General features: G+C 44.1%; 1 protein-coding gene across 3 annotated transcripts; it reads left to right on the top strand.

The window, feature by feature from the left end:
• Window positions 1-6,310: 6,310 nt before the first annotated feature.
• On the top strand, window positions 6,311-14,057 carry LOC104483607 (myosin regulatory light chain 2, smooth muscle minor isoform). 3 transcript variants are annotated; one of them, XM_086740675.1, is made up of 5 exons: window positions 6,543-6,629; window positions 7,210-7,394; window positions 11,960-12,157; window positions 12,327-12,488; window positions 13,551-14,057. In XM_086740675.1, the coding sequence occupies exons 3-5, from the start codon at window positions 11,974-11,976 to the stop codon at window positions 13,721-13,723; spliced, it is 519 nt and encodes a 172-aa protein (XP_086596801.1). In that variant the 5' UTR covers window positions 6,543-6,629; window positions 7,210-7,394; window positions 11,960-11,973; the 3' UTR covers window positions 13,724-14,057. The 3 variants fall into 3 exon arrangements, with proteins under 3 accessions (XP_086596802.1, XP_086596801.1, XP_010123793.1); XM_086740676.1 differs by lacking the exon at window positions 7,210-7,394 and having other exon boundaries at window positions 6,311-6,629; XM_010125491.2 differs by lacking the exons at window positions 6,543-6,629; window positions 7,210-7,394 and adding an exon at window positions 10,222-10,336.
• The last annotated feature ends 112 nt before the right edge of the window (window positions 14,058-14,169 follow it).

Below are 14,169 nucleotides of genomic sequence, written 5' to 3'. Positions count from 1 at the left end.
CACCTTGCTACAACCTCCTTTCAGATAGTTGTAGAAAGTGATAAGGTCTCAGCTGAGCCTCCTTTTCTCCAGACTAAATGACCCCTGTTCCCTCAGCGGCTCCTCATAAGACTTGTTCTCTAGACCCTTCACCAGCTTCATTGCTCTTCTTTTCCTTACAAATAGGAAAATTTCAAAGTATTTTATTTTAAAAGCATTTGTCTTCCATCAATTTTTCACAGTCCTTGTTAAGTCCTTATTACTTTTCCTGTGCTACACAAGGGAGAGAACACATTCCTAATCCTAACACCAAAAATTAACTTCTTCCTATATGGTACTCAGGTAGGCTTAAACTAGGAAGCATGGCTAGAGAAAGAAGATGTACCTAGAGCTTTGCAAGGTGGGCTTAATTTGCAGTATTCATTTGCTTATTTTTTCATTGTAATTTGGTTTTTTGTGCACTGCTGTCCATGTGCTCATTTCATCAATTTTCGATGAAAGGGGTTCATAAACTGAGTTCTCCATTGGCTTTCAGGTTTGAAAGAAACCCACCCCAAATCTCATTTTTTTTCCAGCTCTTGGCCTACTCTAGAATATTTGTATTCATATACTTTCCAAGCACTTGGATATTTTATTCAACCCAGATTTATTCAAAATTTCCTTCTGGCCCATTCTAAATTCAATCCAGATTCAGAGGAAGGTTTGCAAACGTCATTCAAGCGGCAGGTCGGCTCTGGCTCGTCGCGCTCACACAGGTACCTCTGCTGAAAACAAGGAGAGTAACTTTGTTATACAAGCAGAAAACGCATTGACCATAGGTGTTGTTGATTACTATAATGGTGTAGATGTTACTGCATTTGTAAATTTGATTGCAATACCGTAAACCAAAATGCTTTCCACCCCAGAAAAAAAAATATTTGAGCTTTTCATAAAACGAACACACTGATTCCCAGCCTGTACCAAAACCAGAGAGACTGCTCAGGGTTTCCACCACAGGTGAAAGTGTGATGCCAGAGCTTTAGCAGCCGGAATAAACCCAGCTCTCGGGAAAGCTTATGAAGCAACCAGAGCTTGGAGACCCTTCTGTAAGTTCATGGTGACTGGGAAGAAGCCGTGAACAGCAGGGAAGCAGAGCAAAGAGGGGGTGCTACAGCAAGGCAGACCCCCACTTTGTAAAACGTCCAGCAGTTTCTCTCAGCAGAGGCAGGAAGACTCTCGCTGCTGATATTTGAGGACCTCAGAAGCGCCCCACATGTCACCCCGGAGCCCGCGGCACTTGCAGAGTTTTACCCCTTCCATTCCCAGACCACGGCAGGATTGATCCCCCAACCCGTTTAACGTCCTTTTAACGGCGCCCTCCCCCGCCGGTGGCGCTACCGGTCCAGGCCCGCCGCGCGCTTCCCGCCCAAACCAGGAGCTCCCCTTGCTGGTGGCAGCCGGTACCGGGGCCTGCCCGCCGCCCTCCCCGCGGCCGGGGGCACAAGGGTGCTCGGCTCGAGCAGACACCAAATAAATCATCCCCAGCCGCCCCAGGGCCGGATGGCAGGCAGCAGGAGGGCTCCGGTGCCGGTTTCTGGCAGCTGGAGGGGGGGGGCAGGGAGGGCGGGGAAGAAGAGAGGTGCCGGGACGTTGGGGGGACTGCAGGCCCAAATACAGGGTGTGAGTGCAGCGGGGGTGCGGATGGTGTCCCCCTGTCCCAGGCTTTGGGAGGACAGCGGGGAAAGGTAGTGGGCTTCTGCTGTCAGTAAACCAGACACCTTCCTCCTGCAGTCAGGCACAAAATGCTATTTCACCTTAAACGGAGCATGGTCGGCATCCACAGCCATCAGGGAAAGAAAGAACCTGGAAAAAAAAAAATTTACGGGATAAAGATTACAACAGGTGCTTAGCGAATGGAGGAACGCTGCTGCGGAGAGCGGGATGTCTCACCTGCCAACCAAGGAGGCCTGGGAGGCCTCACAGCGCAGTGAGAAGGTGGCCGTGCTGCTCCCGAACCCAATCTGCTCCCACAGCGTCCGTGTTGGGTTTGTGCACCCCCAATTACTGCACAACCCGCCCACAGGTAGGGAAGGTGTGACAGAAGCTATCCCAGAGTTGAACAGGCATAGAGGATGGATGGGCCACTATTCCTCTTACTTCCAGTGCTTGCAATGCCCAGTGCATGTGCTTGACTCCTTACATTCAGCATTAAGATCAGGTTTTGTCCCGAAATGAAAGGACAAATCTACTTCACATGTAATGCAACAGTACAAAATGAGAGAGAGATGCATTTGCAAGATTAAAAAGAAGATAACATTGGAGAGATGTTCAAACTAAAAACATTCTTGTAGTACCAATCACAGCTGGGAAAAAAAAGTAGTGTGGCCTGGGAAAAAAGTAATGTAGCAGATAGAAGCCTCTGGAAAGAGCAAGAAAGATAAATACAAGATATGATGTCATCCAGTATACTGTAATCAAAGGTAACTGTATTTTTAATCATTACTTTGTAGTTATTTGCTGTTCAGCAATACCAGAGGACTAACTCACTACATAGACACAGCTGTTCAGTGCAGACAGCCCACCCAAGTGGTTTTTTTTTAACATTCCTGTTTCACATGCTATTGCTCACAGCCTTATGGCACAGGAGAATGGCAGCTTGGCTTGGACACCACTATTGTTTGGTTTGTCCTCAAGTGTATTAACGTCACTTTGCATTTTCAAATTGTGTCTTTACTTCAGCTGTGAGTGGGACATTGGAGTTGTGCAAGAAGCAAACGGACAATAAAGATAAAGCAGCTCGACTTGCACGGGGTGAGTAAGCAGCAGCGCCTGTGACTTCTCCACAGGCACATCTTCACAGGTCAGTGAGGCACAGGGCCGTATTCCCATGCTAGGAATGCCCCAGGAACAGCACCTCCAGGCCCGCGATGTGGCTCCCGCCTTCCACGTGCTGGCAGCAGCTGGAGCTGCACTGTTTAAGTAAACTCACATTGTTCACTCTAGCATGGAAGACGTGCGTTGATTGCTGCAGCTGGTAACAAGTCAGAGCATGTCCCTTCTTTCCTGACTGTCAATTGGCAATTCCCAGAATGCAACAATAGTCTGGCTTCCTTGGTTTATTTTATTTAATAGTCTGCCTATACTGTTGTTTGCATAGCTGAATACCATAAAATAATATATTCTCCTGACCTTTGTTGCAAATGTACTAAGCTATTGTTTTATTATTGTTATTGTTACTATTATCGAACTACTTTGGTAATTGTTTCCTTTCTAGACAAAGATAATAAAACATTTGAAAAGCATGAGACAAATTGCCAAATTTGACATACTGTTAGAGTAGGTAAATCATCTACTTGAGGACAGTGCTCAGCTTTGGTTTCTTTTAATGTGCTAGGTTCCACTGAGTTGTTTGGGGTTGTTTTTTTTATGAAGCATGAGCTTCATTAAAGTATGCAGTTCATTAAAGTATGCTTCTCCCCGTAAAATAGAGAGGAGACACACTGATGAAGAGGTGTGACATTCCGGCCTTTTACTTCCATATTTATTCTATATTTATTCCACAATTTAGCTGGCTGCAGGCTTTTCTTGGTAAATTGATATAATTCATTTTAGGCTGCTCTTGCCAGCTGGGATTGCAATATGATCATTTCCATGGCAGAGAATCATATGGTATGTATGTGGAAAACACCGATCTAATGCAGGGTGAAGTGTTATTGAGAGTGAGAAGTTGTTCCCAAACAGTGTATAGAAAGCAGCAGTGGAGAGCCTTATAATGGTGGAGCATGAAAGAACATAGAAGATACAAAACATGATGATGCCAGTGACCAAGCAAGCCCAGGAAAGCAGACCCTTCCCCAAACAAGCCACTGCAGAGGAGTTTCCGGGCAGATTTCCTGCTAGCCAAGAGAGGAGGAGCCTGGTTGCTCGGTTAGTACTGTATTTACTGCAATGAGACTATTCACGCGTACAAAAGAGACCCAGAAAGATTAGCCTAAGTCTAGCATATATTCAAGACTGAGTTTAAGAGCAGCCTTGGAAATCTTCCTCCTTTAGGGACCTCTGGCCTCTGAGGAAGTAGCAGGTAAGTCACTTTAAGGTAGATTCTAAAGTTATTTGGTGTCCAAAGACTGGAAGCTCATAGTTTTGGAAATACGCAAGCTTCCAAATCCCATTGAAGGTAGACTCCAAAACTACTTACTGAAATTCCTTTTCTATTCCCACCTGCATCTTTAGGTTTTGTTTTTTTTTTACGTGTCATTGGTTGTCTAGCCCACCTGTGCTTCAGTTTCACCACCTGCCAAGTGGAACTCACAATGCTTTTATACTATCTAAAGAAGTTTAATATGAGCTAATGAAGAATAATGTTACAAATGAATCATGTATTTTTTAATAACTGGTTAATTATTTTTTGTGAAAATACGATTGCTCTTCATGAATCGCTATTACTGCTGTTTGTATTTCTTAAAGATGCCTGAAATCTAGTGAGTCTCTAAATTTCTCCCTACTTCTCAAAACTAAAGGTTGCATGCTTTTTCCCATTAAGAAATTATTCAGAAAAAAAAGTCTTGCAAAAGGTCTATGGCCAATAATGTAAACTCACCTGTGATAATTTAGAGTATAGGCCGAAGTCCTCTGTGGTTAGTCAATATATTAAGCATTACTCATTATGTTAAATATTAAACGTGGCAGCTACTCATATCCAGACACTTTGGAGACAGATCTCAGGAATTAAGGCTTATTCTGACAGCTCTTCCTACATATTAATTATTCATGTTTTAGCCTTTGATTGTTCTTTTATTCATATATTTTTAATTATTCCCATTTTGGATAAGCTAAAAAGTTATTTCAGAATAGGTCATAAAAATAAACATAAATCGTTTAGTTAGTATTGTACGAGTTTTTGAAGGAAAAAAATAGGAAATAATTGTTATTAAATATTATTAATTTCATTGTCAGATAAAAATACAACCTCTAATATAGATAAAGATTCCCATTCCTCCTCTTACCAAGGCTAACTCTGCTAAATTACATGTAAATTTTGCTGTTGATTCCAGCAGCAGTACTGTACTCATAAGAAACAAAGACTGAAAAAAGTGGTTCAGAACAGGCACGAGTGTCGCGTGCGGCTTGTGGCACCAGCACCCGTTTCTGGATCACAGGAGGAAAGGTTGTTTCAGCTTCCATGCTGTAGCTGCCGTGCGACCGAAACGCGTGTGCTGGAGGTCGAGTGCTGCCTGTTTGGATGCAGAGGACTCATCCCATGCCGGTGAGCTGTGGTGTCCCACCAGTGCACGAGGGAAACGCAGGACGTGTGGCAGAAGCCACCATGCTTCCCTATAAATGAAGAAACACCGCCGGCAGCACCAGCGACAGGGAACACGGTGCGACAGGGAGACCTTTTCCCTGACCCAGCAGCTGAGGGGAGGGGATGTTCTCCCCTGGAGCTCCCCTGCTCCCCTCTCCCCGGGCCGGGGCAGACTCAGGGGGCGCTGGCTGCCACGGCCAACTGCCTGCCATGTCTCCCAGTTGTGCAGTTACAAAGTTTTATTCCGCTCAGTAAAGTCAGAAAGTGAGAATTTAATATACCCGAGACCTCTGGCTGCCTGTTCCGCCCGCTGGCGCTGGCCAAGGCCGGTAAAAACTATTCCAAGATGGGATGACATAGGGACAACAAACCGGCGTAGGCCCTTTTTCTCAGGAAACCAGGGCAGATGGGCAGGCCGGCTTACTGCCCCTGAACCCCAGACAGACAAGTAACGAACTTCTCAAAAACAAGCTCCCAGCTGTGCCAGCTCCACGCGTTGCGGCACAGCACCTCCTGAGCGTGCACGACAGCGTGATAAAATGCGCTGTTGCGTTTCACCGGGCTGGTTAGCGGTTCCCCCGCACCACTGCACTGCCCTGGATAGTCCCAAGGCGGGAATGTGGTTTATTTTCCTGACAAAAAAAAAAGGGAACAGCTGAGGTCTCCGACCTTCTATGACGCAACTGCAACTCTAATTAAAAAGAGGGCCTTGGGAAGGTGGCAAAGGCGGTTGGGAAGGGCGGTTTTGCGGCGGGTGTGCGGCGACAGAAGCCGGGTGCGGTACGTGCGGCTCCTGGCAAGGCCGGTACCGGGGAGACCGGGCCCGGGATGGACGGGAGGGGCGGGGCGTCAACACCCGCCCGGCGGGAACAGCGCCCGGCCGCAGGGCGGGGCGAGGAGATAAGGCCCCGCCCCGCCCCACCCGTCGTCGCGAGCCGGCCGAGCAGGAAACTCCCGCCATTGCCTTACAAGGGCAGACGCGGCACTCCCTCCGCCCCCCGCCCCTGGAATGCGGTGACCGCACTGCGCTGCACCAACGCTCCGGTCCTCCGGGGGGGAAGACGGGACAGAGACGGATCGCGAGACCTTGACCCCACCCTACCGAGGAGGGTAGAGACCCCTGAGGGGAACCGTAAAACACGCAATCACCGCCGGTACCTTCCCCTTGGCACGGTTTGTGCCGCCTCGCCGCCGAAGCGACGAACCTCATCGTCACCCCACCCCCCCTGCGCGCATGGTCTCGCCCACGCCTTCCTTCCTCTGCGCCGGTGGGGCGGCGGCCGCTCGCTCGCTCTCCGGAAGCGCCGTTGCCGCCGCAGCCGTTCCCCGCCGCGCTCGGACAAGACCCCTCTCCCACAGCCGCCAGGTGAGGCGGGGCCGCCGCCAGCGCCGGGTCCCAGCGACCGCCTGCTGGGGCCGGGGCTGGGCTGGGGTGGGGGGAGGTTAGGGATGCAGTGCGTTTGGGGCCCCCCGAGGAGCCGGGCCGGGGAGCCGCCCTACGCGGCCGGGGCTGGAGGGGGGGAAGGCCGCGGCCTGCCCCGTGAGCCGGGCGGTGGGCCGTTACCGCCGGCACGGGCGGGACCGGCTGCCTTCCGTCCGCTTCAGCCCCCTCCAGCCGTTTCCTCGCCGTTGCTGGAGCAGGGGGAGGGCTGGCCTGAACGCTCCTGCGGCTGGAAGAGGTCGAGGCAGCGAGAGGGGTCGTGAGCCTGGCCTTTCCTGCTTACGTTGTGAAATAATTATGGCCGCACAGAGCTGTTGGGGACAGTTCATAGTAGTTTCCGCTCTCTAACTTGCAGACAGGGGCCTTGTTGAGTGACAGAACCTAGATTTTGAGGCGGGTTCGACTCCTGTATGAGGGTTTAGGGAAACTTACTGATGAGGAGTGTATTAAGATGGCTTTCACGACTAGGTGAGATCGCATAGGGTGGGGTTTTTTCCCCCCACAGTGTAATCTGCCCTTTATTGAGCTTTGCCACACATCTGCGGGAGTGCCTTGGTGTTATCATCTCGTGCTGCTACCATCCGGACTGTGAGGGATGAGTGGTGGTACTGGATGCTGTAACTGATTACGTGGACAGAACTTAGAATTCGGCTTTGAGGCTCATTTCTGAATTTGATGGTTTAAGAGAAGGTGACTATTATGTGTTAGTTTAACATAGTTGCCAAATAATTGGCAGTGTTAAGATAAAATATTCGGTACTAAAATTTATGTAGAGACTTTCTTGGGTGTGTTTTTATGTTGTGTGTTTGTGGGGGTTTTTTTTATTATTTTAAGTTTTAGACACTTACAGACATTATAAAACCAGTGTTGAAACATAAGGCTGTTCTCTGAAGTGTAACTTTTAGTCACTGCTTCTAAACAGATCAAACTTGCTCCACCATTAGTGGGTTGTAAAGTTTCATATCTTATTGTCTGGCTCAAGCTCTTCAGTTGCTCAGCTTTTGTCTCCTCCTAGGGTTTATCTTTTTCCCCGAGGTAAGGAGCAGAAGATGACTTTCTGTGCTCCTGTAGTTTGATATCCATTGCTAAGCAAATGAAGGTACATGTACAAGCAGCACAGTGCTGTTATCACCTCGCTAGTCCAGTGGGTACAAGTTATTCCTTTTTTTCATATGTGAAAATCTTACTTCAAAAAACATAACCTTTATTTAGGATCTTACGGTAAGTCTTACAGGCAAGGTCTTACTCTATTACTTTTTCTAAAACAAGGCCCAGACCATTCAGTGCATCATACTATTAAACAACAGACTAAACCTGCCTGCCATGGCTTGTACTATCTAATGTGAAGTATTTCCACTTTTTTTTTTTTTCTACTCAAACTCTTCTATTTTCAGCCTATAGTTACCCTATTTCAATTATAAAAGCATGACTTTTTTTTTTTTTTAAATAAATGACCTGGTGGCTTTATCAGATGAAATACTATTTTTCTAAAATTACTGGGTGCTTGACTCAAATGAGCTTAGTTCTTGCTTGTTACTACACAGAGAGACAACACTAAATGTAAACACTTTGGCTAACTGGATTGATGTCCTTGTTTTTCTGAACATATTCCAATTTGTCACCCTCTTTCTAATACCTTTTCCCAGAGCTGAGTGCAGTATTTCATAGAATCACTTATAGGTGGGAAAAGACCTCTAAGATCATTGAGTCCAGTTGCAAACCTAGCACTGCCAAGCCCATCACTAAACCATGTCCCTAAGCACCACCTCTACGCGTCTTTTAAATATTTCCAGGGATGGTGACTCAACCACTTCCCTGGGTAGCCTGTTCCAATACGTGATAACCCTTTCCATTACAATTTTTTTCTTAATATCCAATCTGAACCTCCCCTGTCACAACTTGAGGCCATTTCTTCTTTTTTTTTTTTTTTTTTTTTTTGTTACTTGGGAGAAGAGAATGACACTCACCTCGCTACAGCCTCCTTTCAGGTAGTTGTAGAGAGCAATAAGATCTCCCCTCAGCTTTCTTTTCTCCAGGCTAAATGACCCCAGTTCCCTCAGCTGCTCCTCATAAGGCTTGTTCTCTAGACCCTTCTGTTGCTCTTCTTTGGACGTGCTCCAATATCTTTCTTGTAGTGAAAGGCCCCAAACTGAACACCGTATTTGAGGTGTGGTCTCACCAGTGCTGAGTACATGGGGACAATAGCATCCCTGGATCCTGCTGGCTACAATATTTCTAACACAAGCCAGGATGCTGTTGGCCTTCTTGGCCACCTGGGCACACTGCTGGCTCATGTTCAGCCGGCTGTCAAACAGTACTCCCAGGTCCTTTTCTGTGGGGCGGCTTTCCAGCCACTCTTCCCCAAGCCTGGAGTGTTGCATGGGGTTGTTGTGACCCAAGTGCAGGACCCTGCGCTTGGCCTTGGCCCATTTATCCAGCCTGTCCAGATCCCTCTGTAGATCCTTCATACCCTCAAGCAGATGAACACTCCCGCCCAGTTTGGTGTCATCCACAAACTTGTTGAGGGAGCACTCAATCCCCTTGTCCAGATCAAGATATTAAACAGAACTGGCCCCAACACTGAGCCCTAGGGAATGCCGGTTGTGACTGGTACCAACTGGATTTAACTCCGTTCACCATCACTCTTTGGGCCTGGCCATCCAGCCACTTTTTTACTATTTCAGGCATAGCTGCACCAAACTTGGTCTGAAAGGTGCTATAATCTTGTGAGACCTAATGTCTCTACGTGCAGGCTGGCAGGTCTCTTCAAGTGGGAGTCTCGTGCCTTGTCTATTCTGTATGGCTGCCTCCCAAGCCTGGTTGAGAGAAACTTAGAAAATAGTAATGCAAGCATTGTCAATTTTTCCGTCTTCTTTCTTTTTCACCTTTCTCAGTCTTCTGGACAGAATTAGAAAGAAACAGGTTTTCTTCCCACCATCTGTAGCTACAGTCAGCAGTGGTCTGCTTTTGTTTTCTCCTCGTGATTGGGATTGAATTGTACCTGAAAGAATTGCAGGTGGTGGCTTGCTGGGAGCACTGCCTTGCAGCACATGCAAAGTAAACTTTTTAGTTTACTTTTAATAGGCCATATCCTGAAAACTATGAATTATTTCACCTAACAAGTTATTAACAGATATTGTTTGACTCTGTTCTGAGTAGTGGAACTTTTAATCAATAATGCAGTAACTTCTATGAGTGTTCTTACAGAGGTAAGAAAAAGACTGAAGTTATGCACAACCCTTGACTGCAGCTTGACAGCAAGCTTCCTTTATTGTCAGCTGTGTTCATAAATATCTAGATGTCAGGAGTTCATGTTTATTTGTTGAAGTGGTGTTAGAGGCCAGACATCTCAGATAGCTTGTGGTTAGTGAATGCAATGAAGAGAACTTTGGTGTTGTTGAACTGATGCGCAGTTGCATTTCATAGGCTATTTTTAGTTCGAGACATAATGGTGAGGTTTTTTTTATACGTCAGAAGAACGTTGTATGTGCACGTAGGATTTAAAAGTGTGGAATAAGCAGGGGAAATCGGTAATGCTCTTTGTAGACAGACTGAGAAGGACATAACCATGGAATATCCTTTTATGATCCAGATGCTTGGTACAGCATGTCATGTATCTGATACAAAGCAAGGTAAAAATGTCTTTCCTTTAATTAAAACAGAAAAAGCCTAACTGCTTTTTGCCTGAATATTGCATTGATTGATCACATAAGGGAGTTACTTTGCTTGATTTTACTCTCTCTCTTTTTTTTTAAAGGTTGAATCACAGAAGTCTAACAGAAAATACAGGAACTTTGAGCAAACTATCTGAGAAACTGTTAGAACTGTGCTGTGACTCTGATTAGAAGTGCATTTCTGACCGGATAATTTTTTTTTAAAGTTGTAAAATTAATACTTAGTGTAAACTTCAAAATGTTGGCTTTCTTTGACTGTAGATGAGCTTAAATTTGTCCTCTTTCAGGACACTTGCTGCAGGTGCTTCCCATAAAATTCATAAACAAGGATGAAAGAAATCTAGTTTATGTAACATTTGGTTTGGGCATAATAAAGAATTATAGCAGCACAGATTGCTTGCATTAGATAAAACTAAAGCATAAGGGTGTACAAGACTCTTAGAAACACCATTAAACAGGGTCTACCTTACTTTGATCCAGTAGCAATGTTGAGGTCTTTGTGTTTGCATTTCAGTGAATGACTCAGCTTTTCCTGTTTGTACAGTCAACCATAGTCGAACACTAAATGTATCTTCTCAGTTAAAAAGAAGCGGTTAACTTTGAAAGCCTCACTTATGCCCTGATTGTGTTAGTGTTACAGCATCTGAACTATGATGTTTATTTCCTCACATGACAGCTGAAGGGAAACAGTTAAATTACTATGTTTGTGATAGGTGAAAACACATAAAGATTCTGTGAGAATATAGAAATGTTTTAAAAGCTTGATAATTTAATAGTAAGAATCTTCAGATTTTTAGAACTGTTATGTCATTCTTTTTTAGAAGAGTATACTTGTATTTGTGTAGGAATTGTGTAATAGTTCCACTGTGTAAGAGAATAGCAATGTAGTGCTTTTAAACCACGTCAGTGTCCTTTTTCTAACACACACAATCCTCTAGGTGACTTTGAAAGCGCTCTAATAGGGGTTTTTTGGCAGATTGCTCTTCCAGCCCCAGCATTGTCCAATGATCTTCACAAAAACCTTAGGCTCTTGTCAGGGTCATTTTGCGTTCTGAGACCTACTGCTTTTTTAACCACAGCTATCCTAGCAAAATGCTATTCAGAGCCTATTTTTTTTTCCCCTTTCCCAAATGTTAGTTTAGCATACTACTTGATTTATTTAACCACTACGGACTAGGCTGGGTTAGCAGCCCATAGCCTTCTACGTGGTAGGTCAACAGTATCTCCTAAACTGCTCAGTGGGTAGTCGTCTTACGTTGTGGAAGATGCAGATAGCATATTGAATCAGCAATACAAGCACTGTGTGAGTTTCATTTTAAGAACTACGATTTGATTTGTTTTTTTAATGTAGCCTGCTATTGGCCTACAGTGCCAGTCCCTGAAGCCTGAAAGACATTATGCTTAATCATAAGTGAAGTCCAAATGAAAGAAAATAGAGCAGGAAATATTAAAATAAATGTGTAATTTGAGGTATTCGCTTATAACATGGAATTTTATATTCCTTTATCCATCTCCCCCCCCCAAGGACTTGTAATCTGATTAAATAAGGCTAAATCTTGGATATGTTTCTCTCTTCCCTAGAACCAACAGCCAACATGTCTAGCAAAAGGGCAAAGACGAAAACCACCAAGAAGCGCCCTCAGCGTGCCACTTCCAATGTATTTGCAATGTTTGATCAGTCACAGATTCAGGAATTCAAGGAGGCCTTCAACATGATCGACCAGAACAGGGATGGCTTCATTGACAAAGAGGACTTGCACGATATGCTCGCCTCCCTTGGTAATGTCGCTTTTCTGTTTATGCTTGCCAAACACATTTGTGCTGCTTTAATTCAAATACTGAGTTGGGGATAGCTTATGAGAGGTGTCTCCGTTTGTATTGCACTATCCAGATTATTGCACTATTTCAGATTGAAAGCTAAACCAAATATGAATCCCTGTATTTGCAGGAAAGAATCCAACAGATGAATACCTAGATGCCATGATGAACGAGGCTCCGGGCCCCATCAACTTCACGATGTTCCTCACAATGTTTGGTGAGAAGTTAAATGGCACTGATCCAGAAGATGTAATCAGAAATGCTTTTGCTTGCTTTGATGAAGAAGCAACAGGTAAGTGTGTAAAATAACAGCGTACATGTATTATTTCCACTTACTTGTGTAACAATAAATACTTGTATTCATAGAATTTTTTTAACTCTGAAAATTCAGATTTCTGCAAACTAAAAATTATGCCATGTATCTTCAGCAGCTGAAATTAGCTTTCCAAACACTGTAAAACTTAAAATCCCAAACTTATGGCGCTTTGCTTTTGTGGTTAAAGACAGGAGAAAGGAAAAAGGTCTTGATTGGCAACGAGGGTTTTAAATTTTTCAGAATTTAAAGTTCAGCTTTGGGGCAACTTTTGTACGGGGAATCCTTGTCTTTAAAGCTGTTGCACTTTTGTGAAGAACATATTTTCTGTCAGCAACTTGTATCTGCCTTCCCTCTGATAAACTGCACTTAAAGGAGAAGAAAATTAATACAAGAAAAACCTTGCATGACTCACAAGAATGCTGATAGAAGGAATCACAAGTTATATAAGGTTACTTGTTTAATAAACAATGCCAAAAATGTATTCTTTGCAGCCAGTCTGGTAAATCTGAATTTTGTCACTGATTTAAGATCAATTTAAAATCTCTGAAATATTTCAATCTTCCCTGTGTTTCATGCACTTGTTGAACATTGGTAGTCAAGTTCCATCATTTTTTTTTTTCCTAGTGGTTTTCATTAGAAGTGTTCAAGACAAATGGAATCCCCTTTGTGTAAAATGTACAGTTATTAAAATGCCCTCAATACTACTGGGAGTATAGCCCTGCTGTTGGGAAGAAGGTCCAATATGTGTGCTGACAAATTTGTATATTCTTTGAAACAACACAGGCAAAGCATAAAATAGCCTTCACTTGAAATACTGAGACGATGCAAATTAACTAAGAGGCTTGACTTGATTGAATGCTTGTAATTATTTGGTAATTATAGTAATAGGCTTTAATGGCTTTGTTTTTCATTTAGCAACAAAGACTGTAGGTCTCTTGTTTGAATTCTTTGCTTCATTTCAAAGTAATTATCGTCCATCTATTAGCAGATAAATGTAAAAACTCCTTTTTCTTGTGTCCTCTGTACATCATATTCTAGGGTTCATTCAGGAAGACTACCTGCGAGAGCTGCTGACGACCATGGGAGACAGGTTCACAGATGAAGAAGTAGATGAGCTGTACAGAGAGGCACCCATCGACAAAAAGGGGAATTTCAACTACATTGAATTCACGCGCATCCTGAAACACGGAGCAAAAGACAAGGATGACTGAGCAGATCTCTGGATACCTGCAGATTATCTCTACTTTACACTTATGTTTATTTTTGAGGGTTTCTTCCTGATAGAACTTGTTGCATGCATTTAGCTTCACAGCTTTTGCCTTTCTCAATGTATTTATCTATTCCAGGCCATTTTGGCACATTTGCACCTGTGTAATCAGACTGGAAGTGGGGAAAATATTGTGAGGAAAAGGATATGGGGACAAAGATCCATGGACTTGATAGTCCAGGAAAATAATCTCAATGTTTCTGGTTTAGCTGGATTTTTACATTTTTGTAATAAATGCCATTTTGAAATAAAGATTGCTATATAGATAAAATACCTCATTCTTTCGTGAAGAAGGATATTTCTATTCTGCATTTACAAATGCAGATGTATTAACTATATTTTACTTGCAGTTGCAAATCAAGCTGTAAAACTCATTTTCATAATGTTTTG

The sequence above is a fragment of the Chlamydotis macqueenii genome, chromosome 2 (assembly GCF_036417535.1).
Source record: "Chlamydotis macqueenii isolate bChlMac1 chromosome 2, bChlMac1.mat, whole genome shotgun sequence".
Taxonomy (NCBI): Eukaryota; Metazoa; Chordata; class Aves; order Otidiformes; family Otididae; genus Chlamydotis; species Chlamydotis macqueenii.
The sequence above is the reverse complement of the archived record's forward strand: the minus strand, read 5'-3'. Positions and strand labels throughout refer to the sequence as shown.

Excerpts from the sequence above, each read along its gene's own strand:
- LOC104483607 (XM_010125491.2), top strand. The coding sequence starts at position 10,273 with ATGGAATATCCTTTTATGATCCAGATGCTTGGTACAGCATGTCATGTA. Across the intron at positions 10,337-11,959 it reads TGTATCTGATACAAAGCAAG|AACCAACAGCCAACATGTCT; the intron begins GTAAAAATGTCT and ends TCTCTTCCCTAG. Across the intron at positions 12,489-13,550 it reads CTTTGATGAAGAAGCAACAG|GGTTCATTCAGGAAGACTAC; the intron begins GTAAGTGTGTAA and ends ATCATATTCTAG.